Source organism: Gadus morhua, chromosome 7 (assembly GCF_902167405.1).
Source record: "Gadus morhua chromosome 7, gadMor3.0, whole genome shotgun sequence".
Taxonomy (NCBI): domain Eukaryota; kingdom Metazoa; phylum Chordata; class Actinopteri; order Gadiformes; family Gadidae; genus Gadus; species Gadus morhua.
In genome coordinates this window covers 31,765,931-31,793,301 of record NC_044054.1, presented here as the reverse complement: position 1 = coordinate 31,793,301, position 27,371 = coordinate 31,765,931, and the positions used below count along the sequence as shown (strand labels likewise).

Sequence of the window (27,371 nt, the reverse complement as noted above, 5' to 3'; positions counted from 1 at the left end):
TCTCTATATTTCTTTCCTGGTTTGAATTTCAGTAGCATATTAACATTAAGCTATACCAGAAATAAACGTTGTCCTTCATACTAAATGAACTACTGTACACTAGTTTAATAAATAACCCAGCGGGCTTCATCTGCCTGTTGATCAACAATGAACCACTTCTAAATTGAAACTAAGGCAACCAAATCGTGTCAATAAATTGTATTTTATTGTCCCTTTTGAATATAAAAACAAATCATTGAAAGTGAGTCCTGAAAAGCCAAACAAATCAAAAGAAATCATGTAATGCAACAACAACAATTAAACACTGCGGGAGATGTATCGTTTACTTTAACGATGCTTTTCCTCCCATATTTAGCTTACTGACTGTGGCTCCATTAATATGTAACTGTACAACCGAAAGCTAGTCTGGCAAAGCACACCACGCAACACAAAATAGAGTGAACAGCTTTTTGTTAAAGTAACTGGGATTCGTTTTGTACACCTACCAAAATATGCTTTTATTTTGGTCAACCATAAAGGTAACTGTAGTTCCCAGACACTGTTAATTGCTTTATGATTTACAGACACAATGAATCAAAACCTAGTTCCAAAACTTACAAAGAAAGAGAAAAAGCGGTTGGGAACCAGTTTCACTTAATGCTCGAAGTTCTGAAGCAAGTCTGAATAGATGAAAACTCTTTGTATCCTTGGCTTAAGTACCAGACTACTGATTTTTCTGCTGGTCCGACTTTTAAATCTAAACAATAGGCCAACCAATCCTTCATTACAATCTGCCCATTGTCCAACATATGAATCACCAGGTAGACTATTAAACCGATTATAAAGTTAAAAAATAAACACAAAATAGTTATTCAACTGTGCTTTCACATACAGAAACAAAAAACGTAATACTTTAGTCACCCGCAAGAAGACAGGTTTATAAGTACCACAGATTTGTCACTTTAGACGATTCAAATTAGCATTAATTGCAATTGTATTAATTGCATTCCAACAAATGCAGTATGAGGGAGGGTGTGTACCTGTTGGTTTAAGCCGAGGAAAAATAAATTGGCACAAACCACATGAACATGGAAACAAGCAAGACTCAAACAGGAGTCAAAACCCAATGGGGCGATTAAGAAGTTTTAATGGCATGGAAAAATGTTGGGGGGTATCATGCTGGGGTTGAACCAAGGAGTAACGAGGGATGTTTCATCTGTACCTCAGTTTAACTTTGTAAGCGCTAGAACAAGCACCAGGAAGACGAGCCTTTGAAGCAGCGTTAGTGTGACACAAGTAAACCTTTTGGAGAGCAAAGTAATGCTCTGAAAGTATCCCACTTTCCAAAATGGACTCGCTGGCAGCTTCTCCTGGGCATTTCTTTTGGTCCTTGGTCCAAAACAACCCAGAACGAGATGGTGTGGTCCCGGTGACTGGGAGACTCACCCTGCGTTCTGAGAAAGCACCGACACAACGCAAAGGTTAGCCATGAAAAACTGCGATAATCATATCGATATTGAAATACATATATATTATGCAGAATAACCCACCTCTTTTTTGACATTCATTGTTGCTGCCGCATTTGGACTTCATAACGAAAAGCAGAATTAGAATGTTAAGCATTTGTTTGGGTTCATGTCTTTTCGTATGAAGTGATTTCTCACAGAAATAAATCAAGGTGCTTTATTTTATTTTACAATTGACGATAAAGATAATTGAAAGCAAGACGGTTGCTCACCTGGCTCCATGCTTGGAAGCGTTCTCAAAGAACTTGGTCTTGGAAGCCACGCTACAGAAAGAGAAAACAAGGATTTTATTTCAGCTGAAGTCGGAATCACCGTCTAAAGTGGCACAGATGTAGTTATCTCGTCTGCCTGGTAAAGGCGTCTCCTCTAAATCTCTGGCACGCAGACAGACCTCAGCTGTAGGAACAGAGGGTCGGAGTGGGCTGCTTTTAAATTATTTTAACTGTATAAAACTCCTCCATTCACATATCAAATTCTAGAAGAGGAATGCAATAACTACCGCTGTACACATTTACTAGATGAGAGCATCCACTAAATAAAATCGAAAGATCTGAGGATAACAATTAAAAGTGTACAACTTTAATTAATTTCTCCCTTCTTCCAATCTATGTGGATTCTTATGCCTTCTGCTAAACACTCATTTAGAAAACTGCTCTTGGATTAAGATCATTACATTATGTTATTTTTACAAAGGTGTATAAACATATTTTTTCAGCATGTTCTGTCTAAATAAATTATGTTATTATAGAATTATAATTGTGCTGTGTATAATTTATATCATATTATCATAATATTTTTAAGGTGTGTATAAATAAATGTTTACATCATAGAATTATTAGGGTGTTGTTTATAAATATGATATCATAGAATTATAATGTGTTGTTTATAAATGTATTATTCTAGAAATATAATGGTGTTTTGTATAATGTATTATTATATATTTATTATGGTGTTGTTTATTCATTTATTATAGAATTATAATGGTGTTGTGTATTATGTATTTTATTAATATATAATTATAAGGGTGTTGTTTATAAATTGTAGATGTGGTTGTTCACTTGTTTTTATAGTATTATAATTATAGTATTGTTTTTATAGTATATAAGAGTTGTGTGTTATTATAATAATGGAGTTGTGTGTTATAACAGTATTATAATGTATGCTATAACAGTACTGTAATGTTGTTGTGTACATAATGCTATCATTAGCAGCATCATAATGGTTTAAGCCGTTAGCTCACTAGGACGCGGCGGTGGGGTCGGCGGTGGGCGCGGTGGGGGCGGGGGGCGCGGAGTGCCTCTGGGCGATGGGGGGCCGCGAGGGGGGGGGCTCCGTGGGCCGGCTGGGCGGGGGGTCCGGGGGTCTGGCCGACGGCGGCTCCGCCGATCTGGCGGAGGGGGGGTCCGGAGGCCGGACTGGCGGTCTGCAGATGGCGTGATGCTTCTCCGGGGACCGCGTCTTGGGCGCGCCGTCGCCATCTCCTGGAGACAGAGGAGAGGAGGCGGGGCTTAACGAGACGTGGGCGGGGCTTAAAGGGCGTCGCCGCCCCGTACCGTCCCGTCCCGTCCCGCTCCGTCAGAGACCGAGCCGGGTCCCAGATCCCGATCTCACTCCCAAACTAACCCTGATATCAACACTAGCCTTGCTTAGGTGCGGACCTTCTGGACAGCTGCAGTGTGTTGCAATGCTCGGCATTCCTGTGTGGTGCCAGGACCGCCAGGAGCGCCAGGACCGTTCACAGGACCAGAGCGGGGCCGTGAGCAGCACTCTGTTAGCAGAGCGTTGCCGCCGTGCCTCCACTCCACGCCGCGGGCCTCACGGACATCTACGGTTATCGTGTGAGGAACTGAATCCTAAATACAGGCTGGCTGCTCAGCCCTGTGAGGCCGGGCCTGTGAGGAAGGGGCTGGACGGATAAAACCGAATGGAATTAAAGTTCAATCAAAACGTACATCGTCGATATCGAAATGTCCAACCCTGCCCTTTTAAAATTAAACCTTGAGTTTCCTTTGGGGACGTTGACTAGCAGCAACTGCCAATAGGCATAGTCAACTGATAGTTGATCAACTCTAATCTACTTCTTGATAGTCGATTTAGACAGTTGATAATAAAGTGACTACTGTTGACTACTGATAGATGATAGTCAACTATCAGTTGACTATCATCAACGTCCTGCCTCGTGACGGTGAACCAGAGGCCCTCTCCAATCGTCATTCTGATTGACGGGTGGTCCTACCAATGGGAGGCGGCCTCCTGGCCTGCACCGACATGGCGCGCTTCACGGTGACGCCCGCCTCTCCGTTCTCGCCGGGGCGGGGCACGGGTCCCAGTCGGGGCAGGAGGGGCTGCCTGGGGGGGGGCTCTCTAGGGGGCGGGTCCCTGGAGGGCGGGTCCCTGGGGGGCGGGTCCCGGGAGGGCGGGTCCCTGGGGGCCCCCGGGGCCTGGGGTTTGGTCCGCTGCAGGGGGACCGGGGGCGGGCCCGCGTCCCGGTCCGAGGCGGCGGGCGGGGGGTACCTGGGGGCGGGGCTACCGTTCTGCACGTCGGCTGGAGGTCAGAAACACAGGAAGGACTTTAGGGAGGAGGAGGAGGAGAGTACGGAGGGCGCTAGAAGGGTGTACAGTGTTCTGGTGGCGGGTTGGGGGTTCTAACCCCGCTCAGCTGACCACCTGTAGGCCTCCCAGAACAAGAGGCCCCCCACACCCCTATCGGCTCCTCATGACATGCATCTACAGTTTAAGTAACATCACTGCAACACGTTCTAGACAAAGTGATCCCGGCGGCATTCCACAAGAAAGACCTCCAAATGCTGACGGTTCGACAGTATAGATACAGTGGATACAGTAGACACTGGTACTCTACTGTAAAGTCACGGCGTCGCTCGTGCAGCGAGCAAACACACTCAAACACACACTTATACATAGTAGACACACAGCATGGCTAAGGGGATGTTTTGGTGGAAGATAAAGTCAGGGGTAATTGTTGGTACTCCGTTTGGAGGGGTCGAGCTGATGGGTGATTCACTGAGAGAGAGGGAGGGAGAGAGAGTGACGGGGGAGAGAGAGCAGGGGAGGACGCGACAGAACCGTGGAGGGGGGGGGGGGGGAAGAGAGGGTGATTCACTGAGAGAGAGAGAGAGAGAGAGAGAGAGAGAGAGAGAGAGAGAACTGTGGAGGGAAAGAGAGAGAGACGGGGGAGGTAGGGAGAGAGAATAAGGGGGAGGAAGAGAGAGTCAGAGGGAGAGAGAGAAGGAGAGAGGGAGAAAAAGACAGAGACAGGGAGAGAGACAGACAGACAGAAAGACAGACAGACAGACAGACAGACAGACAGACAGACAGACAGACACAGAAAGAGAGAGAGAGAGGAACAGGGAGAGAGCGAGCGAGGGGGTTTGTTTGGTACCGGGAGCTGAGGACTAACCAGGCTAGGATCAGGGTGGACATGTTGCAGGTGCTACAGTAGCACTGCGGCTCTCCGCCGCCGTGGTGCTACAGTAGCACTGCGGCTCTCCGCCGCCGCGGTGCTACAGCAGCACTGCGGCTCTCCGCCGCCGCGGTGCTACAGTAGCACTGCGGCTCTCCGCCGCCGCGGTGAGAGGCCTGCCTCCCTCCCACATAAGACGGCTTTCAGAGATATTAATTACACCCCCGGCCCGGCCGTCAGGGAGCGGGCAGGCCCGACGCCTCGATAGCCCGTTGTCAGAGTCCGTAACGGAACCCAGGGGCTTTGATTAGCTGGGAGCCCCCCCCCAAAGATGCTGTCCGGAAAAGCTAGCTTAAGATGGTTCAATCAGGTGGTCGTTTTGGAAGTAGAGCTGGATGTCTCGACACGCACGCGCGCACACACACACACACACACACACACACACACACAAATGTACGCACGCACGCACACACAAATGTACGTACGCCCACACACACACGCACGTACCCACAAAGACATCACCCACAAGGACATACAAGTATAAACAACAGGATCTTGATAGGAATACTAGACTTTAGTAGTGTAGTACTCCTTAGTACTCACTCCCCCTAGTACACAGACACACACACAAAACGAATCAGTAAAAAATGTCCTAAAAATAAACGGGCGCATTCCGATATCAGGGGGGTACTGATGAAGACTATAAGGGGACGAAGAGGAGGATGATGATGTTGATGATGATGATGATGCTGATGATGATGATGATGATGATGATGATGCTGATGACGATGATGATGATGATGATGATTAGAGTGAGGAGGGGGGTAATTACGTGGGGCGTGCGAGGGGGGGTCGAGGTGCAGACCCGGGTAGGTGCGCGGCGGTCTCTTGGAGATGGTGATTGGCTGCCGTTTCCTGGGGTTGACCCTGGGGGGGGGCACCGGGGGGCAGGAGGCGCCGTCCAGAGGAGCGCTGCAGAAGATCTGGGAGAACACCACCAGCACCACCACCACACTGGTTACTAACACCACCAGCACCAACACACTGGTTACTAACACCACCAGCACCACACTGGTTACTAACACCACCAGCACCACACTGGTTACTAACACCACCAGCACCACACTGGTTACTAACACCACCACCACACTGGTTACTAACACCACCAGCACCACACTGGTTACTAACACCACCAGCACCACACTGGTTACTAACACCACCAGCACCACACTGGTTACTAACACCACCAGCACCACCACACTGGTTACTAACACCACCAGCACCACCAACACACTGGTTACTAACACCACCAGCACCACCACCACACTGGTTACTAACACCACCAGCACCACCACCACACTGGTTACTAACACCACCAGCACCACCAACACACTGGTTACTAACACCACCAGCACCAACACACTGGTTACTAACACCACCAGCACCACCAACACACTGGTTACTAACACCACCAGCACCAACACACTGGTTACTAACACCACCAGCACCACCACACTGGTTACTAACACCACCAGCACCACCACACTGGTTACTAACACCACCAGCACCACCACACTGGTTACTAACACCACCAGCACCAACACACTGGTTACTAACACCACCAGCACCACCACACTGGTTACTAACACCACCAGCACCAACACACTGGTTACTAACACCACCAGCACCACCACACTGGTTACTAACACCACCAGCACCAACACACTGGTTACTAACACCACCAGCACCACCACACTGGTTACTAACACCACCAGCACCCTGGTTACTAACACCACCAGCACCACACTGGTTACTAACACCACCAGCACCAACACACTGGTTACTAACACCACCAGCACCACCACACTGGTTACTAACACCACCACCACACTGGTTACTAACACCACCAGCACCACCACCACACTGGTTACTAACACCACCAGCACCACCACCACACTGGTTACTAACACCACCACCACCACACTGGTTACTAACACCACCAGCACCACCACACTGGTTACTAACACCACCAGCACCACACTGGTTACTAACACCACCAGCACCAACACACTGGTTACTAACACCACCAGCACCACACTGGTTACTAACACCACCACCACACTGGTTACTAACACCACCAGCACCACCACCACACTGGTTACTAACACCACCAGCACCACCACCCTGGTTACTAACACCACTAGCACCACCACCCTGGTTACTAACACCACCAGCACCACCACACTGGTTACTAACACCACCACCACCACACTGGTTACTAACACCACCAGCACCACCACCCTGGTTACTGACACCACCACCACACTGGTTACTAACACCACCAGCACCACCACACTGGTTACTAACACCACCAGCACCACCACCACACTGGTTACTAACACCACCACCACCACCACCCTGGTTACTAACACCACCAGCGCCACCACCACACTGGTTACTAACACCACCAGCACCACCACCCTGGTTACTGACACCACCAGCACCACCACACTGGTTACTAACACCACCAGCACCACCACACTGGTTACTGACACCACCAGCACCACCACACTGGTTACTAACACCACCAGCACCACACTGGTTACTAACACCACCAGCACCACCACCCTGGTTACTGACACCACCAGCACCACCACACTGGTTACTAACACCACCAGCACCACCACACTGGTTACTGACACCACCAGCACCACCACACTGGTTACTAACCATAACCACCACCACCACACTGGTTACTAACCAACACCACCACCACCACCACACTGTTAACCATCAGGACACTGGGAATTAACCAGCATTACCAAGACACTGGTGACTAAACAGAAGCAAGAAGAGACTGGTAACTAACCAGCACCACCATCAAGATACTGGTAACTAACCAGCACCACCATAAATACACCATTACCATGAAGACACTGGGGAATAACCAGTACCACCACCAGACTGTTTATCAGCATTACCATTACCAGCATTTAACGTCAGTTCCTAGCATGGTTCATGCGCTGCGTTGTCGTGGTGATCTGACCTTCTGGTAGTTGTCGATCAGGATCTCCACCACGATGTTCTGGAACTTGATGTCCAACATGGCCGCCACCGTCTCCTCCTTGGCCCTCATCAGGGTAGGCCCGAAGACCACCGCCATGTTGGACGGGATCATGCGGTTCTCCTCGCTCTGGCTGCACACGCTGCAACGCGGCACACGGGTGGGGGTCAGCTGGGGGGGGGAACCCAGTGGAACCAGCGGAACCAGGACCAGGTCTGCGAGTCCCACACCAGCTTCCTCAAAGGACTCAAGAGTCACCTGTTCAGAGTTCACCTAGACTCTGCATAGCCCCCCCCCAAACACACAACCCTCTTACGCACTTATTGTATGTTGTACGTCCTGTCACTTAAAAAATAGTATTAAGCATCGTGTAGCGTCGTATCCTAGCTATCTTTGTTGTGTACTGGGAATGGATTAACCTAGGGATTGTTAGAGCTTGGCACTTGGTTCAATGAACATCCTTACTGCGAGTTCACACCAAAAGCTGTAAAAGATGCAAAATCACAGAATGGCTCAAAACGCAACGCTGTCAAAAATATTTACAGACCACATCGCTCATTCGAACGTTTCGGTCTTGCTATTTCCAATGAAAGGAGCCGTACAACAGCGTTCACAGCCGACACTCAGCTAGCCCCCATGGTTGAGCTGTTTTCAACTCTCATTTACAGCTTAACAGCTATCGCTCAAGCGTTTTATCGCTCAAGCGTTTTATCGCTCAAGCGTTTTATCGCCAATGTCTAATAGAAAGGGAATGGCCGTTTATCGCTCGTAACGCTTTGTAGCTTTTGGCGTGATCGCCCAGTTACTTTTCCGACAGCGATATATTGTTGTTTCCCTTTCTTCTGACACATGTACTTTGCCCTGGATGACAGCGCCTGCTAAACGCCCTGAAGGTAAACGTAGCCGTAGGTCCGACTCTGTCTCTTACTTGACGAGGTGTTTGATGAGGAGAGCCAGCATGTCGCGGTTCTTCTCGGGGAGCTTGTAGTTCAGCGCGTGGATCTCGCTCAGCCTGTGGTCCAGGTTGTCCGACTCTGAGGAGGACCAGACGGGTCGTTAGGCAGGGGACCTCGACCTCTGACCTCTGACCTCTGAGGGTCGTGAACCTATCAGCCCCCCTGACCATCGCCCCGATCCAACCCCGCGGAGCAACATGGAATGGAACCATAAACCCAATCGCGTTGCTCCAAATCAAATCAGTCCTCTCCAAGTTTAAAGAGGCTGAACAGGAAATGGGATAATAACTTGTGGGCCTCGCCTGTGGGAACGGGCTTAATGCATCGATGCCCTGGAACAATACAGTCGTAAATTACAGTTTAAACCGCACGCTTGGAGTGATTGACCTCGAGGCTTGAGTTCCTGCGAAGGGCTCAGCTGTACGAGCTGAGCAGTCAGAGAACAGGTGAGGAGGCCGGCCAAACATCTCGTAAAAGGGTTTGGTGAACACATGTTGAATACTGGACCATACCAGTTCAGACCGGTTTGTCGTTATACAAGAGCACCTTTCTGAACAACAAGTTTTTACCAAATTCATCTGACTTGAGTTTTCTGCTTTGTGATCTGTTACCAATATCACCTAACGCTCATCACCGTCGCCTAACCCTACAGCAGCATCACCCTACCCCTATGCTCCATCAGCCCCTATGCTCCATCACCTCCTAACACCATCACCTCCGTCAGAGTAGGCCATGGTATAAAACACGCTGGAGTCCTACTCCGCTCCAGCTGAACGTGCTTGGCTCTGTTGGGGTTTGGTGACGGAGACGCTGCCTTACAGACGTCACTGGGGTCACCGAAGCCACACCACCAGGCGTCCGCAGCATCCACGCATGCCAGCGTCATGGTAACAGAGCCGGGGGGCGTGTCCGAGGACCGGCGGCCGCAGCCCCGTCTCCCAGAACCCAGAGCCCCACCGTGCTGCGGCGCGGTCAGAATCCTTCACCCACGCATTGTGCAACAATGCTGCAGTTTTCAATCAACACATCTGTGCCACTTATTGTTACACCCAAGGCATATTAGGGGGGGGGGGGGGGGGGGGGGGGGGGGGGGGGGGGGGGGGGGGGGGGGGGGGGGGGGGGGGGGCTCATCAACCAGCCGTACAACCGATGTGAGGAGCATCTGGGGAGAACGGATCGCACAGTGAGGACGTGGCGTTGCCGACGCGCCTCTGATCTGAAGGACGCGTTCAGGGCTGTGGATCCATGGGGCCAGGTCGCGGTGAGGGGAAGGAGGCCTGGATGGGACGCTGAAGTCCTGCATGTCGTCCTCACCCCTTTCCCCTAGCCACGCCCACGCACCCTCCCCCCCCCCCCCCCCCAGCGACCTCTCCTATAGGACAAGCCAGACCGCCCCTCCTCCTCCTCCTTCCTCCTCTCTCCTCCTCCTCCCCTACGTCTTCTTCCTCCTCCCTCCTTTCCCTCCTCCACCCCCTCTTCCTCCTCCTCCATCTCCTCCCACTCCTTCCTCCTCCTCCTTCCTCCTCCTCCTCCTCCTCCACCCCTCACTCCTTCTCCTCCAGCCCCTCCTCATCGAGACGACTCTCAAACACACGCTCCCCCTCCCTCTCCGGGGCCCGCCGACGTGCAGACGCTCCGATAACGTTCAGGGGGCCACGGGGGCCACGGGGGCCACTGGGGGCCACTGGGGGCCACTGGGGGCCCCACTGCTGAGGGCCCAGCAGGCCCCCTACTGGGCAGACACCCACGGGCGCCCTTCGTCAGCGACAGGCCATCAATGGTTGCAGATGAAGTCTCCATCTCAGACAGAATAAACAAACGATCCCGAAACCGCTCGGAACCCGTAGAATCGGGAATTCTGCCAGACCTTTCCCCTCCCGACATCCCTCTCTCTCCCACTCTCTATCAACCCCTCTCTATCGCTCTCTCAATCTCCCCCCCCCCCCCCCCCAGTCTTTAGTGCTCTCGCTAACTCCCCCCTTTCTCTCCCCCGCCCCCCCACAGACTCTCTACTGCTCTCGTTATCTCCCCCCTTTCTCTCCCCCCCCCCCCCCCCCACAGACTCTCTAGTGCTCTCGCTAACTCCCCCCTTTCTCTCCCCCCTCCCCCCCCCAACAGACTCTCTACTGCTCTCGTTATCTCCCCCCTTTCTCTCCCCCCCCCCCCCCACAGACTCTCTAGTGCTCTCGCTAACTCCCCCCTTTCTCTCCCCCCTCCCCCCCCCCAACAGACTCTCTAGTGCTCTTGTTATCTCCCCCCTTTCTCTCCCCCCCCCCCCAACAGACTCTCTAGTGCTCTCGCCAACTCCCCCCTTTCTCTCCCCCGCCCCGCCACTCTCTATCGCTCTCGCTATCTCCCCCCTTTCTCTCTCCCCCAACCCACTCTCTCTCTCTTTCTCTCTCTCTCTCTCCTTCCCCCTGGAATATCTACCGGATGAATACAGATCCACCATTCTCCCCCTCTGTTCCTCCCTCCCTCCCTGAAAGGAGCCATGTGCTGCAGGACTCACTGGCGGCCAGGATGAGGTTGTCGTGCAGGCCGTGGGTCAGTAGGGGCTCCGAGAGACTCCTGCACAGGAAGACAACAACACAAACAGACCGTCACGGGATGGAGGACCCTAAAACGACCCTCTGATCAAAGAGCACAATAAAACCCTTCACTAATGGGGGGGGAAGAGAGAGAGAGAGAGAGAGAGAGAGAGAGAGAGAGAGAGAGAGAGAGAGAGAGAGAGAGAGAGAGAGAGAGAGAGAGAGAGAGAGAGAGAGAGAGAGAGAGAGAGAGAGAGAGAGAGAGAGAGAGAGAGAGAGAGAGCTTGTACTAATGGTGCAACGTAACTGAAATATAAACCCTTGGCTCTCAGTGTGCACTTATGAGAACCATCTGCCGGTTCAGCGGAGGTCTGAGGAGGTCTGAGCGGCGGTGGGTGAGACAGAGAGTTTAATCAGCTGCCGGAGGAAGAGGAGCTGCGTGGACGAAGCTCCATAAAGCCTCCTCCTCATCTCCGACCCACTCAGACCCTTCCCCCAAACAGATCCCTGAAGCCTCAGGGAATAATAAAGTCTCTGGGAGAACAGAGGGAACTCGTCCCTCACTCCACCCTGAGGTGATGGAGAAGGTAGGGGCCCTAACTCTGGTTCTGCACCCTGGGATCACATGAGACGCCGTGGGCCTCCCTCCACCCTGAGGTGATGGAGAAGGCAGTGGTCCTAACTCTGGTTCTGCACCCTGGGCTCACATGAGACGCCGTGGGCCTCACTCCACCCTGAGGTGTTGGAGAAGGTAGTGGTCCTAACTCTGGTTCTGCACCCTGGGATCACATGAGACGCCGTGGGCCTCACACCGCTGTCTCCGTTGTTACTTTGACACGCTCTTAATAAAGGGATGTCAATAACGAGACGTTTATGTCCTTCTCCCTGAGCTCGGGGCTTTACACCTGCAGCACTGTAGGATTAACTTAAGAGCTGATAGAGTGAATGGACGTTTCCTCGAACCTGTGTTGTTATCAGATATTTTTAACGAGTTCACGACTGGGTGTGGGCGTGGCCAGCGCTAACCAATAGAGACGCAGACACGCTGCTACAAGAAACACGCTAATGTTAGCGGTGGAGCGCTAGGTCACATGCTAATTATAGAAGAGAAAGAAAGGAAGAAAGAGAGAGAGAGAGAGAAGGAGAGAAAGAGTGGAAGGAAGGACGGAAGGAAGGAAGGAAGGAAGGAAGGAAGAAACAAAAAGAGGGAGAAAGAGAGAGGAAGAAAGAGAGAGAAGGAATGAGAGAAGGAATGAGAAAAAGAAAGAGAGAAAGAAAGAAAGAAAGAAAGAAAGAAAGAAAGAAAGAAAGAAAGAAAGAAAGAAAGAAAGAAAGAAAGAAAGAAAAAGAAATAAAGAGAGGAAGAAAGTACAGAAAAGTGGGAACGAAATAAAGAAAGACATTAGTAAAGACAGAGCCTCGGGTATCAGGGTGATAAAACCACAGAGGAAGAGAGAGAGAACGATGCCGTCTGTTGATCCTAGCGACGGCCCTCCCCGTGTTCCACACGCCAGCCGCCGCTGCTGCGTTCACTCAGACCGCTCCGGATGTTTTCATGTTGACGGGATTCGGCAAGAAAACGACAACAATAACAAGGCGCCGTGTTTACCGGGAGCGCCTGCCAGGGTAACCATGACGACGGGACAGCGCGTCCCGGGCGCCGGCAGACACAAACGCTCCCAGCGAGACAAGAAGACGATAATAACACCGACACTAAGAATAATAACACTAGGAATAATAATGATATCGTAACATATGTGGGAGGAATGGACGGTTCAGGAGACGCTAGGGGACCGACCGGAATCCACTAAGGCATCTGGGAAGATTTGGAATTTTTCCGGGAAACAAAAAACACAAAAAAAAGTCAACTAAATAATTGCAATTATCTTATTAATAATTTGGCAAAAGCAAATGCCTCTGCCTTTTCTTCTCGGTGAGCGTGGCTCTCTGTGTTGTCTCCATGGTATCTGAGCTGAGCTGAAACTAATATTGAGTTGGATGGCATTAAAGCTACAGTACTAACGAAGGAAGAATACTGTAGCTTTAACTAAATTGATTAAGGGTCTAATTAATGACACATTGATCAATGACATACATAACCTGTAATGACGTCAGGAGTACTATAAAAAAAACTGTATGAGAGTCATATGCAAATGTCTGGAATTGTTCATAATACTGTATACACTGTCATTCAAAATAATGTACATGTGCAGACATAAACACACACACACACACACACACACACACACACACACACACACACACACACACACACACACACACACACACACACACACACACACACACACACACACACACACACACACTCACACACACACACATACCTGAGGTAGAACTTCAAAGCGCTGGTGATGGTTTTGATGTCCATGTCGTCGCTGTTGAAGTCTACATCACCAGGACACACCGGGTCTACAGCAACCAGTATAACAGTTAACACAGGACCCAGGACATACTGGGTCTACAGGAACCAGTATAAGAGTTAACTTAGGACCCAGGACACACAGGGTCTACAGCAACCAGTATAAGAGTTAGCTTAGGACCCAGGACACACAGGGTCTACAGCAACCAGTATAACAGTTAACTCAGGACCCAGGACATACTGGGTCTAAAGGAACCAGTATAAGAGTTAGCTTAGGACCCAGGACACACAGGGTCTACAGCAACCAGTATAAGAGTTAACTTAGGACCCATCTCATAACAGTTCGACACAAAACAGATTTTATATAATTTCTAACTAGTTAGAACCAGCTTTTGAATAGCTATCTTATTATAACCCTGAATTAGCAACCACTTTTCGATTGAAGATATTCGTTTAAAAAAGGTATGGTTAGTAAAAAGTTAAAGGACCAAAAACAACAAAAGGACGACAGAATCTCAAGACGGACATTCCCTGAAACGTGAGCATTAAGAGCTTAAGAACAGGAACAGGAGAAGGAATAGCATGTTTCTTTGGAGCTGTGAGGGATTTGCTTTGGACTGAATGGACGCAGGAAGTGGGCTGCGTCTGGGGCATCGCTCACCGAAGAAAGCGTTCAGCAGCTTCTGAACTTGGATGTTGCTGCCAACGGTTCTGTATACACCCTCCTGTGTGAGCCCTGGAGAGAGGAGGAGATAGGGGAGAGGGGGAGGGAGGAGAGAGAGGAGAGGGGGAGGGAGGAGAGAAAGTGAGAGAAAGGAGAAGAGAGGAGAGGGGGAGGGAGGAGAGAGGGGATGGAGGAGAGAGGGGAAAGGGGAGAGAGGAGAAGAGAGAGGAGGGAGAGGGGGGAGAGAGGAGAGAGAGGAGAGAGGAGGGAGAGGAGAGAGTGAGAGAGAGGAGAGAGTGAGAGAGAGGAGCGAGGAGGAGAGAAAGGGGAGAGGAGGAGAGGAGAAGACATTTGGAGAGAGAAGTGAGTGGGAGAGAGGAGATGGAGGGGAGAGAGGGGAGAAAGTGGGAGTGAAACATGGAAGTGCAGTGAGTGAATACTCTTTGTGTGAGCGCTGACCGGAGACAAAGCTAAGGTCTGTGGCATTTTCTGGCAAATGAGGCACGCAGTACAATTTCAATGGTTTGATTCGTAAATTATTTGGTAGTTATTTTCTCTTTACTACGTTTTTTTCTGCATCTTAATACATTTTCTCAGAATTTTTTAACATTTCTTATAAGATGCCGTAGCCGAAAAAGATTACCCTTCTACTCTTAAAGTCCTAAGACTCGAGACAGCATGTTCCAGATTTATCGCAACCCAACTGCGCCGCCTTGAGGCAGTTTGAGCAAACTACCAGAAAAGCCACATGAAAGTTGGTTTAAAAGCTGATGTATATTGTGTCCCTTACCCTTTGTTTCGACGAAGTTGACGCACTTGCGCACAAACTTAAATCCAACTTCATTCAGTTCCACTGTTATGGTAGGAAAAACAAAGATTGGATCAGAAGTTGGATCAGAATGAAGCGTTTGTAAAACAACGTAAAACACAACATGGGGTAAATTGAAAAAGTGAAACCAAGAGTAGACACTTACTTTCTGCTTTATTGTGAATCGGGGAATGATAAATCTAAATCAAAACACAATTAAATATACCAAAATTAATGAAGAATTAACAAGTGTGTGGGGGTTAGTTAAATGTAATTTTCTTACATTGATTGAAACAAATTAACATTTCCCAACGGAAAGATAACCGAACATAAGCATGAATAAAGTTTCACTGACTCATAAGTTATCTCTGGATGTGTCCAAGTGGGCTTTCCCTGAAAGGCTAAAGCTGCCTCACATGCAAATGATATGCTAATGATATGCAAATGATATGCAAATGATATGCTAATGAGATGCTAATGAGATGCTAATGAGATGCTAATGAGATGCTAAAGGTCAGTTCGGCTAGCCCGGTTGGTGGCTAGCGTCGGGATATTCATCTCTCTCTATCGCCGATGCTCCGGGAAGACGAGCGGAACGCTGAAAACGCAAATCCCTCACTTCCACCTCCTCCCGGCCACAAGGCAGAGACGGCAACGACTCGTCTCATCCCTCATCCCTCAACACGAGTCACCCCCCCCCCCCCCCCTCGGTACCCCACGGTGAGACGCTGACCGACCGGCCGGCACCCGCCTCCTCATAATCAGCCCTTTGTGACATCACAAGCGGGAGCCTCTACCCAGATGTGTGACGGACCTAACGGGGGGGGGGGGGGGGGGGGGGGTTCTTTAATAGACCCTGGGTGTAGGGCGACCCCCCCAGCTGCCCCGGTGTCCCGGTCAGAGGGTTCCGGTAGCCCCCCCTGGTGAGCCGGGACGACCCTGATGTCTCTGACGCCACTCGGCTGTACTGCCGGGGATCGAACCGGCGACCCCAGGATGGGGAGGGGGCGAACACTCTGACCTGAAGCTGAGGCCAGAGTGAGCTCTGATTGGACGGCCACTCACCGGCTCCTTCCCGTCCATCGCCTCCATCCACTGCTTCCTGTTCCCCTCCGACAGCGCCTGGAATGTCACCGGAGCGTTTCTACGGAAACACACATGGAAACACTCATCGAGGGAAGAGGACCTTGACATCGCTCCTCAAGGAAAATTGGGAGAAAAATATGAACTATTTTCCAATTATTTGAGGAGGAAAACTGGAAGTAATAACATCTCACACTATCTCCCCTTTCTTCCATCCCACTCCCTCCCTCTCTCTCCCACCCTCCTTCTCTCCTCCTCCCTCTCTCCCCTCTCTCTCACCTCCTCCCTCTCCCCCCTCTCTCCCACCCTCTCCTCCTCCCACCCTCTCCTCCCTCCGTCTGAAGGGAAGATAAACAGATGTCTTTTGGCAGGGAGAGTTTTCCAGCGCGTGGTTTAATAAGGCCTCAGATTCCTGTAGGTGTTCTTCTTCCATTTGTCTGCAGCGGCGTCACGTTGATGAAGTGCTGGTGAGACACGACTCCAGGACCGCCGCCAAGGATGCACAAACTTCAAACTTCCTCAGACAACGAGCGGAAAACACCAAACTATTCATGACGTGTCCGGGGGTTTAGCCCACACGCTGTCTCGCAACACTGATGCAAGCGACCGCTCGGAGGGACCCAACCCCCCCCCCCCCCGTAAATACAAATCCTGGGAAACACAGCGTTCATCCCGGAAGCGTCCCGGGATCGTCGCGGACGCGGTGGCTCTGGGCCGGTGGCGTGCGTTCTGTATTGTTAACGAGTTCTGCCTTGTTAACGAGTTCTGCGTTATTAACGGGCTCTGCGAGCGGGCGACGGGTCGGCGCGTTCCGGCGCCCAGAGCAGCGCCATCTGCCTCCACCTCCTCGCCAGCCAGGCGCCCCCTGCTGTACCCCCACCCCCCCGCGGAGGTGTTGACCCCCCCGGGCGACTAGCGTCATCCACTGTTGGCGGGGGTGGTGGGTGGGGATGGTGGAGGTGGTGGTTAGGGGTGGTGCAGGTGGTAGGGGAGGTGATGGGGGTGGTGGTGCTGGGGAGTGTGGGTGGTGGAGGCGGTTGGGGTTAGGGTGGTGGTGGTGGTGGTGGTGGTAGTGGCGTTGGTGGTGGCGTTGGTGGTGGTGTGTGGGTGGTGGTGGTGGCGGTGGTGGCGGTGGTGGCGGTGTTGGTGGAGGTGGAGGTGGTGCTGGTGGTGGTGGTGGTGATGGTGGTGGGTGGGTGGTGGTGGTGGTGGTGGCGGTGGCGGTGTTGGTGGAGGTGGAGGTGGTGCTGGAGGTGGTGGTGGTGATGGTGGTGGGTGGGTGGTGGTGGTGGTGGTGGCGGTGGCGGTGTTGGTGGAGGTGGAGGTGGTGCTGGAGGTGGTGGTGGTGATGGTGGTGTGTGGTTGGTGGTAGTGGTGGTGGTGTGTGTGTGGTGTTGGTGGTGGTGGTGGTGTCTGGGCGTACCTCTCACTGGTCTCCACGTCGAAGCAGAAGCGTTTGTCGATGGACTCAGACTTCCTCCGGATGCACGACCTGAGGGTGAGCTCCGCAGCACCCTGGGGGGGAGGGGGGGGGGGGGGGGGGGGGGGAGAGCGGGGGAGGGAGTGAGTGAGTGAGTGAGTGAGTACGGTAGATGGTGTGTGCGCACTCGCGCGCGTGTGTGAGTGAGTGTGCGTGCGTGAGCGTGTGCGTGAGATTGTGTGTGTCTGCGTGAGATTGTGTGCGTGTGCGTGTGCGTGCGTGCGTGCGTGCGTGCGTGCGTGCGTGCGTACGTGTGTGTGCGAGTGTGTGACAACAATGGATAAGAATAGAGGAGGTGCGAGACAGACGCTCGGTTGCATCACCACTCGTTCCTCTGGTGCCGTTGTGTGATTCTTGTTGTTATTGAAACAAATAAAAGTCTCACTTTTCGTCATCTATGAGACCCTTTTATCTGGGGCCACGGTGAGTTAAGATCCATGACTTTGAGGTAGGGGTTTAGGGGTCACCTGGCTCTAGGGGGCCTACAGGTAGGCTGCCTTCATGGGGATTCAAACCCAGACCACTACGGGTATGACGGTGTAGAAGGTGGAGCTGGTACCTGCTTGGTGGTGGTCTTCTGCTCGCAGGGGACCATCTTCAGGGTGCGGTTGTCTTTGTGGAATTTACAGTAATACTTGACCCAGGTCATCCCCAAAGCCCCTGGAGGAGGAGAGAGGAGGAGAGAGGAGAGGGGAAGAGAGGAGATAGAAGATTAGATAGGAGAGAGGAAGAGAGGAGATAGAAGATTAGATAGGAGAGAGGAAGAGAGGAGATAGAAGATTAGATAGGAGAGAGGAAGAGGGTAGATAGAAGATTAAATAGGAGAGAGGAAGAGAGGAGATAGAGGATTAGATAGGAGAGAGGAAGCGAGGGGAGAGGAGTCGAGGGGAGAGGAGATTAGGGGAGAGGAAAATAAGAGGGAGAGGAAGAGAGGAGAGAGGAGATCAGAGGAGGAGGAGAGAGGAGTAGAGAGGATAAGAGAGCACGTGATAGAAGGAGAGAGTGTGATGGCAGTCAGGCTGTCTGCCTGACTGCCTGACTGCCTGTCTGCCTGACTGCCTGACTGCCTGCTCCCCATCTCACATTTCTCGTGGCAGTAGAGGTATCCCTGCATGGTGTGTGATTGACAGATGAAGGACGGGTTCTTCATCTTCTTCATCAAGTCCTCCATGACCTCCCTTGTGCTTTCATAGTGGTTCCTGGTCTGCACACACACACACACACACACACACACACACACACACACACACACACACACACACACACACACACACACACACACACACACACACACACACACACACACACACACACACACACACACACACACACAGGTTATGGACCTATTGATTTTTTATTATAATTTATATATTTTACAATCTGATAAAGACGCAGACAGTTCCCTAATAAATAATGTAAATCATAAATATTTATAGTTAAGTAGGTTTTGGGAAAGAAATAAATACCTGATTAAAGACTGATCAAAGAGTGTGAAGGGGTAAGGAAGGTTCCGAGTGTGAAGGAGTGAGCGATGAGTCTAAGTGTGAAGGGGTGAATGATGAAGAGTGAGTGTGAAGGGGAGAGTGATGAGGAGCATGAGTGTGAAAGGGGGAGTGATGAAGAGTGAATGTGAAGGGGTGAGTGATGAGTCTTAGTGTGAAGGGTTGAGTGATGAAGAGTGAGTGTGAAGGGGTGCGTGATTCAGAGTGCGTGTGAAGGGGTGAGTGATGAGTCTTAGTGTGAAGGGGTGAGTGATGAAGAGTGCGTGTGAAGGGGTGAGTGATAGAGAGTGCGTGTGAAGGGGTGAGTGATTCAGAGTGCGTGTGAAGGGGTGAGTGATTCAGAGTGCGTGTGAAGGGGTGAGTGATTCAGAGTGCGTGTGAAGGGGTGAGTGATTCAGAGTGCGTGTGAAGGGGTGAGTGCGGCGTGCGTACGTTCTGCAGGCTGAGCTGCAGCTCCTGCTTGTAGGGGGTGAAGTCCTGGGTCATCTCCACTGTCAGGTTGTTGAGCGTGAGGATGCTGTGAAGGAACGCCAGCACCTAGAGGGCGAGGGAGACGGGTTAACGCCGCCTACAGGGGGGGGGGAGACGGGTTAACGCCGCCTACAGGGCGAGGGAGACGGCCCCTGAGCAAGGCAGCAGAGGGGGATCTGAACTCTGGCGGATCACTGATGTATATATAGATGTACTATCCCTAGAAATATGTCCTGGGATTAATTGATCTACTGCGCGAGTAGCAATGAACATCATCGACTGCTGAACCCGTGCACAGCGATGCGAGTTCCTGGCTCAACAAACCCACGCGTCTCTGGCCTAGCCCAACGCTATCAGACGGATTCAACTAGCTACGTTTCTGAATCATTACATTCACAGTCAGACAATGGAAATGAATTATTAATAGACATGCTTATGATTTCAACATCCAATTCCAAACTAACTCAGGGTCCTTTCATGGAAGTGTGTCGCAATTGAAAGTTTGGTCCAAATCCGGCGTTGCTGCGGCGATCACTGCAGATTGCCGTGGGGATGAGGGCCTAAAACCTCACGGACGCATTTGTGTGCCATCATGTTGTGAACTGAAACCCCCCTCCCTCATCGCAGGAGTGTTGCTGCAGACACCGCAGACCAACGTCGGTTAAGTTCCTAAGAAATTGTCGATTCTGTTTCCTACTTCGCCGGCCGGCTGGGTCATGTTTCGCAACCCCAATGCGTCCCCGAAAAAACGGACTCGGCACTTTTTGCTCGCTGAGCGTCGCTGATCCGACGGCGGCGGCGGCGGCAGGAGAGTGAAAGAGGAAGAGGGAGAGAATACGAGGAAGAGCAGAGGAGGAAGAACTCACCGGCTCCACCACATCAAACTTCTTGCGGTCCTGCACCTGGTGGACCTGGTAGACGTACTCCACGGAGGACTCGTAGAAGGTGGCCCGTTCCTTGTCCAGGACGTCGTCCGCCTGGGAGACCCGAGGAGGGAGAGGAAGGAGAGCTTTACTCCGTGGTCGTCGAGCAGACGCTGTCGTTTTAAATGTTATTCAGCCTTTATTAAACATAGGAGTCCCCCCAAAACATTTTACATTCAGGGCGTTTAGCAAACGCTTTCATCCAAAGCGCCTTACAGTAACTCCATTTGTCGGAAGAAAGGAAACCAATATATCTCTGTCGGTACAATAAGGATGTTCATAGAAACAAGGGTAACCCATTCCCCGTATACCCCACAGATAGCCAGGATAAGATGCGTAACGATGCTAAGAGCCAGTACAAGGTTACACAACGATAGGACGGAGAAAACACCCATTGAGAAAAATATAGCATGATAGAAACGCACATGGGCTGACAGAACCTTCCGGTTACACAGATGTAACCAGAAGGTTGTCGAGTGTCGAGGTGTCCCTAGGCAGGACACCTCACCCTCACTGCGCCCGACGAGCTGGCTGTCGCCTTGCATGGTTGACTCTATCAGTGTGTGAATGCGTGGCATGAATGGGTGAATGTTAGGCAATATTGTACACCGCTTTGCGTGGCCACTGGTTCGAAAAGCGCTGTATAAATGCAGGCCGTCTACCATTTACAACATCTAGTTTAGGCGCAGTAATTACACTCTTTAGCTACACAGTCTCTTATCAGAGCTTTCTCCCTCCTCCTCCACAGTGACTAACTCCATGTAGTTAAAGGTCTGGATGGTCACAACAGTGAAGCCGTCTCTCCTGGCTTCAGTACAACATCTGCTACGGTAAATAACATCGGCTTGCTCCAATCTGCTGAGGATTGTCGAAAGCTACAACGGCAACAGAGCACTTTAGTCTCTGAGATACGACGATTACTCAAGTGTTGGTGTGGTGATTCATTTGTCCACAAACTCTGCAGTGAGGCCTGACGCACACGGATGCAATATGACGACGGCGCCGTTTGTCTTTGTTTACACTCGCGGCATTGCGTCGGGGATCGCACCCAGAACCTTTGGACCGCCACCACTAGAGCGTCCCGGTCCACTCACCTCCTGCAGAAGACTCTCCTTCTTCTTGACGGACAGGGCGAGGTGTTTCTCCAGCTGGGAATAATACTTCTCGCTCTCCTTCTCAAACTTCTTCCTCTTGTCCTGAGGGTCAAACCGGAGAGGAGAGGTCAAAGGTCAGAGGTCAACCCAAAGGCTGCCCGCGTTAGGAACACAAAATAAACATCAGGCCACGTTTGAATTGGATTCAATACGTCTGCTATGACCGTTTCTTTCTACATGAAGAAAAAGCCAAGACAGACTTAATATTATTAAATTATTATATTATCATCATAATATTATTATATCTTCAAATGCTGATAGAATATATATAATGGAACGAAACGGAAAATAATTCTGTAGACTAGACTAGTTTGAATTAATAAAATAAAGAATATACTAGAAAGAAGACTGTAATAACATGGTATGGAATAGAGTAGAACAGGAGTGTATGGGATGGAAGAGGTCGAGTCGAGGACAACAGGACAGAACTCCGTTCTCAGCGGTGGTCGCCAGGCGACCAGCGGCAGCGTGCGCTGATGTCACCACAGCGCGGTAACAAAGTGTTTTCCGGCTGAACCACAAAAGGTGTGTCGCCTCTGCCAGGAGTGGACTGTTGGCCTCCACCCACGCTGGAGCCACCCCGGTCACATGACCCCGGTCACATGACAGAGGAGGCTGAGCTAAGGGTGTTCCGCGGAACTTGTTTACCCGTCACTCAAGCCAGCGTGAGAAGGGAGGGAGGGAGGGAGGGAGGGAGGCATGTGATGTGGTCATTAAAGTAAACCTGCTGGTTTCACATTCACACCAATAGGTAACGTGTCGGGAACCCCCGCCTTTATAGAGAGGAGAAGGACTCAGGACTCATGAGAACACTGAGACACCGTGGAGGGTGATAGTGAACATGGTGATGAAATGGGAGGTGTGAGGATGTTAAGATAGGGACGGGTGTCAGTCAGGGAGGTGTGAAGATTTAAAGATAGGGACGTGTGCTTCCGTCAGGGTGGTGTGAGGATGTTAAGAAAGGGACGCGTATAGATGTTCAGATAGGGACGTGGGTCACAGAAAGGGAGGCGTGAAGATGTTCAGATGTGTGACTCATGTTCAGATATGGACGTGTGACTGCGGACCTCACCTTGGTCACTCCTATCTGGTCTTTCCTGAACTTCTCCAGAGGCTTGATGAGCAGATCGAAGGCGTTCTGCACCTGAAGGAACCCGACGAGAAGAGGTTACAGCTCTGTGTTCTGTTAGATAACACACACACACAACTCACACAACTCACACATCTGCTCACCACACACACAAACACAGATCTGCATACCACACAGACAACTGCAAACCACACACACACACACATCTGCATACCACACACACACACACACACACACACACACACACACACAGACACACACACACACACACACACACACACACACACACACACACACACACACACACACACACACACACACACACACACACAGTGCCCCAGAGAGCCTTGGGTTTCAGTAGGTTATGAGAAGTGAGGCTGGCATGTGATGCCGCCGGCCACACGTCCGGGTAGTTAAGAGTGCACGACGTATCCGGACCCGTCTAACAGGAACCACCGCTTCCACTCAACACAAAAGATCCGTCAATGCAGCACTTCTGCTCCCAGAGGCCAAAACAGGAAGTGGGGGGGGGGGGATAGAGGCTATATTAACGCCGGACTGCAGCCTGACGCAGGAACTGGGTCGTTCACAAGCAGTGCTTCTACACAACATGAAGGAAAGAGGAAGAGGCAGGGGGAGATTTCTTATAACTATCTTCATGGTCATGTGACCCTGCAGAGGGTGGGGGGTCCTGAAAGGAGGAGGGGGGGGTCTGGAGTGAGGGGGGTGGGGGGCTGAGGTAGGGGGTTCTGAGGGTGAGGGGGTGAAGGGAGGGGGGGTGTTCTGAGGGAAGGAGTTGGGGGTCTCACCAGCATCATGCGGTCGTCTTCGATCTCCTGTAGAAGACCAGCGAACTCCTGGAAGGACTGAGCTGTAGACGGACACACACACACACACACACACACACACACACACACACACACACACACACACACACACACACACACACACACACACACACACACACACACACACACACACACACACACACACAAAGGAACTTAAAGTAAATTCAGATATGCAAGTTGCCTTTAAAGTGAACCTCCTGTTTAACTGATAGAAACCGAGAATTCCCCTCCTGTTTTCTCTGAGTGATGGCTTTGTTTATGCGACGGTGACAAAATGCCATGGATGACACATCTCATAAAATACATATTACCACGTTTATTAGGATACAAAACCATTTTGAGTTCAGCGCCCCTTTAGAGAGCAGGAGGGAGTCTGGGACCAAACAGGTGGACCATGGACGTCGGGGAGGGAAACCACAACGTTTAGGCTGGATTCCAACACCTAACCTCAAAATGTCCCTTCCCTTGACGCTCACCCCACCCACGTCTGACTCACTCATTCATTAGATAGGTGGTATTAATTAAGGAGTGATATCCCTGTTTTATTACTGGGGTAGGAGGAACCAAGTTAACTAACCGGAGCTCTGAATGTGTGAACTGCTTACTAAATTACTTCTCTAAATATATACTGCCCTATCTCGGACGCTAACGGGACCAGATGAGATGAACCACCATCACTTTTGTCGATGTGGTGCGCGGTGGTTTTGTATTCGGAAACCTTGCAGAGTTGTTCTTAATCTAATCCAGGCCCAACCATTTGCAGCAACAACAAAGGCTTGTTTCTGGGGGCTCCAGTTCTGACTGCTCGAGCCGTACTTGGAAAGCGCGACGACTGTCTAATAGTTAGTTAGTTAGTTAGTATGGGTTAACTTACCGATGTTCATCTCGTCGTCTGTGAGCGAATCTCCGATGAAGTCAAACTGGAAGACGCCGAGAGTCTGCGAGAACTTCTGTACTGCCAGAGAATAACCTGGAACCAGACAACAGTGTCACGCCGACACAATGATGTCACGCTTTAACCAACACAATGACGTCCCCCATCACCAACGCAATGATGACACTCCACCAACACAAGGATGTCATGCTTCACCGACTCAATGACGTCAATTCACCAACTCAATGATGTAATGCTTCACCGACACAATGATGTCATGCTTCACCAACTCAATGATGTCACCCCATCAACACAATGATGTCATGCTTCACCAACACAACGATGTCACAGACACAATGATGTGACGCTTTCACCAACACAATGATGTCACTCCACTGGACTGCATACCTCCCTGTTGCTGTATCCATATGTAATTGTTGTAGTACTCGACTGATTACTAAGATGCTAAGGTCAACAGTCCACCAACACTTGGAGCGAGTGCTTTGTATTCACTACTTCAACAGCTCGGTGTAGTGAACATTACACGTATTAAGCTGACGCTTATAAACAAAGTGCAAATGCAATATTATCGAAACGAGAGATAGAACAAATGTTATAGTGTACCGGTCCGTCATATAAGTCTTTAAAGGACCCTAGAACAAAAGAAAACAGAACGACTGTCAACTGTGTCGAAGGTAGTGGCTTAGAAGGTTGAGCGGATTGACTGGCGACTGAAGGCTAGCGAGGTCGATCCCTGTGTCAAGGTGTCTGAGCAAGACACCTAACCCTCACAAAGAGATCGCTGCTGCCTTGCATGCAGACAACGGCGTGTATGAACGGGTGAATGTTAGGCAATAATCGTAAAGCGCTTTGAGTCCATTTACTATTTCCCTAAATGGAAATATTCTATAGAGACCTTGTAACAGACCTTGCTTTTTATTCATTTGTTACATCTTATTGGATTTTTTATTTTACTTCTGACGTTTCAATGAATGTTATTTTTTCTTGATTTAATGTTGGAACTGTGGTGTTTTGAAAATGTACAAAGTAAAGTGATTATGCAATGTTTATTATCCGTCCCGATATAGCTCTTTCGAAATATAATGACCAGACATTGATAAATAGACAGAAAGATTGACAGAGAGACAAACCTACAGAGAAGAGACAGATAACACACATATACAGATCGACAGACAGACAGACAGACAGACATATAGACCCACAGACACAGACAGACCGACAGACAGAGGCAGTGAGTACAGTAGGCTGTTAGATCAACAGACAGAGTGTGCAGAGACTTGCAGCCTGGCGTTGTGGATACAAGGAAGGAATGTGTGAGGGGCGAGGGGAAAGGTTCACACATGACCTCCCGTCTCCACACCGAACACAGGGGCTGACGGCTCTACACCACTGCGCTACCTGCACCCCGTCATCCATCTGCTGCCGGGACGTCCCACACAGGAATGAATCCCTGTCATTATAACACCATAGCTAACCGACTGTAGGAAGGTCCGAGGGATCGCACCGACAACCCCTCGTCCTCAGTCACTTTTCCAAACAACAACAACATGACAATTCAAACTCCAGCAGACTGAACGGTCCACATGTGTGCCCTCACCCTTGATGGCGTTGATGACACTGTTCCCATCCTTGATGACATCCTTGAGGAACCGGCTGGTCCTATCCAGCTCCAGCTCGTAGCACTTTAGGGTCTCCCTGAACTCCGGGCTGTCCAGGTAGCACTCACTGAACTCCAGGGGCGGGTGTCCCATGGTGGTTCTCACCGGGGGTCACAGCTAGGGCCGTCCGGGGCTGGGCTACTGCATATCGACCCGATCTGATCGGGTTCGTCGTTGGTCTCCTCGTTTAGTCACAGCTTCATGGGTTGGGTGAAGCAGTTAACCCGGGTGAGTGAAGCGGCAACCCGGGTGTCCGCGGACGCCTGCAGCGGCTACTTGTTCACTAAACGGTTTCCGTGAACCGTTGATGATGGATAGGTGAGGAGTTGATGTTCCCTTTTCTTGCGGAGAGAACAATAATCGAATTCACTCCTTTCCTCCGCTACCCTGCTGCGGCGACGCGGTTAGGAGAGGGCTGCGTCCAGATTCAACTGCACTCCGCCTCGGTCACATCCTCTTTCCTCTTAGTGAGGTTGTATCAGATCATATATCAATACAGTGTGTAACCAAGTTCCCTTTCCGTAGTTTTAGATCAAAAAACATACCTGCTACTCAAGTGAAGACTGATTTCCAACTCTTTGTTGGCATCATACAGGCTTGTAGGAAGGCGGACTGCAATGGAACGCAGCCCCGTTTCCACACCCATGCGGACCTTAAAGGAACAGTCCTGTGGTCACACATCAGATTGCGTGGAGGAGACAATGCACTATTGTGTTGCCATTGAATTCGTTTCTGTTCATAACCTTTATAAGTTGGTATCCCAGGTCAAATAGTGGTTTTAGAAAAATATCGGATTGTTTTAACTCTGCACCAGGTCACTTCGGATAACGTTTAAACTTTTAATGCTTTGCTGAGAGAGATGCAAATATGACCACGGCCTTATAAACTCAAACACACGCAAACGCACACACACACACACACACACACACACACACACACAC

The 27,371-nt window shown here is 50.6% G+C and overlaps 1 protein-coding gene across 2 annotated transcripts; it reads right to left on the bottom strand.

Moving 5' to 3' along the window:
• Positions 1–183: 183 nt before the first annotated feature.
• On the bottom strand, positions 184–27,070 carry ophn1 (oligophrenin 1). 2 transcript variants are annotated; one of them, XM_030361198.1, is made up of 24 exons: positions 26,370–27,070; positions 24,752–24,847; positions 23,839–23,900; positions 23,012–23,083; positions 21,880–21,981; positions 20,729–20,839; positions 19,824–19,928; positions 18,973–19,093; positions 18,449–18,549; positions 17,833–17,924; positions 16,392–16,470; positions 15,493–15,526; positions 15,309–15,371; positions 14,516–14,590; positions 13,820–13,904; positions 11,456–11,514; positions 8,919–9,024; positions 7,973–8,132; positions 5,759–5,909; positions 3,742–4,050; positions 2,746–2,986; positions 1,718–1,768; positions 1,530–1,566; positions 184–1,433 (listed from the first exon to the last, which is right to left on the bottom strand). In XM_030361198.1, the coding sequence occupies exons 1-24, from the start codon at positions 26,521–26,523 to the stop codon at positions 1,422–1,424; spliced, it is 2,478 nt and encodes an 825-aa protein (XP_030217058.1). In that variant the 5' UTR covers positions 26,524–27,070; the 3' UTR covers positions 184–1,421. The 2 variants fall into 2 exon arrangements, with proteins under 2 accessions (XP_030217058.1, XP_030217059.1); XM_030361199.1 differs by lacking the exon at positions 3,742–4,050 and having other exon boundaries at positions 26,370–26,523.
• Positions 27,071–27,371: the final 301 nt, after the last annotated feature.

Coding starts and splice junctions, on each gene's coding strand:
- ophn1 (XM_030361198.1), bottom strand. CDS start 26,523: ATGGGACACCCGCCCCTGGAGTTCAGTGAGTGCTACCTGGACAGCCCG. Junction 15,372..15,492: donor GATTCACAATAAAGCAGAAA/GTAAGTGTCTAC, acceptor CTACCATAACAG/TGGAACTGAATGAAGTTGGA. Junction 13,905..14,515: donor GCTGCTGAACGCTTTCTTCG/GTGAGCGATGCC, acceptor TGGTTGCTGTAG/ACCCGGTGTGTCCTGGTGAT.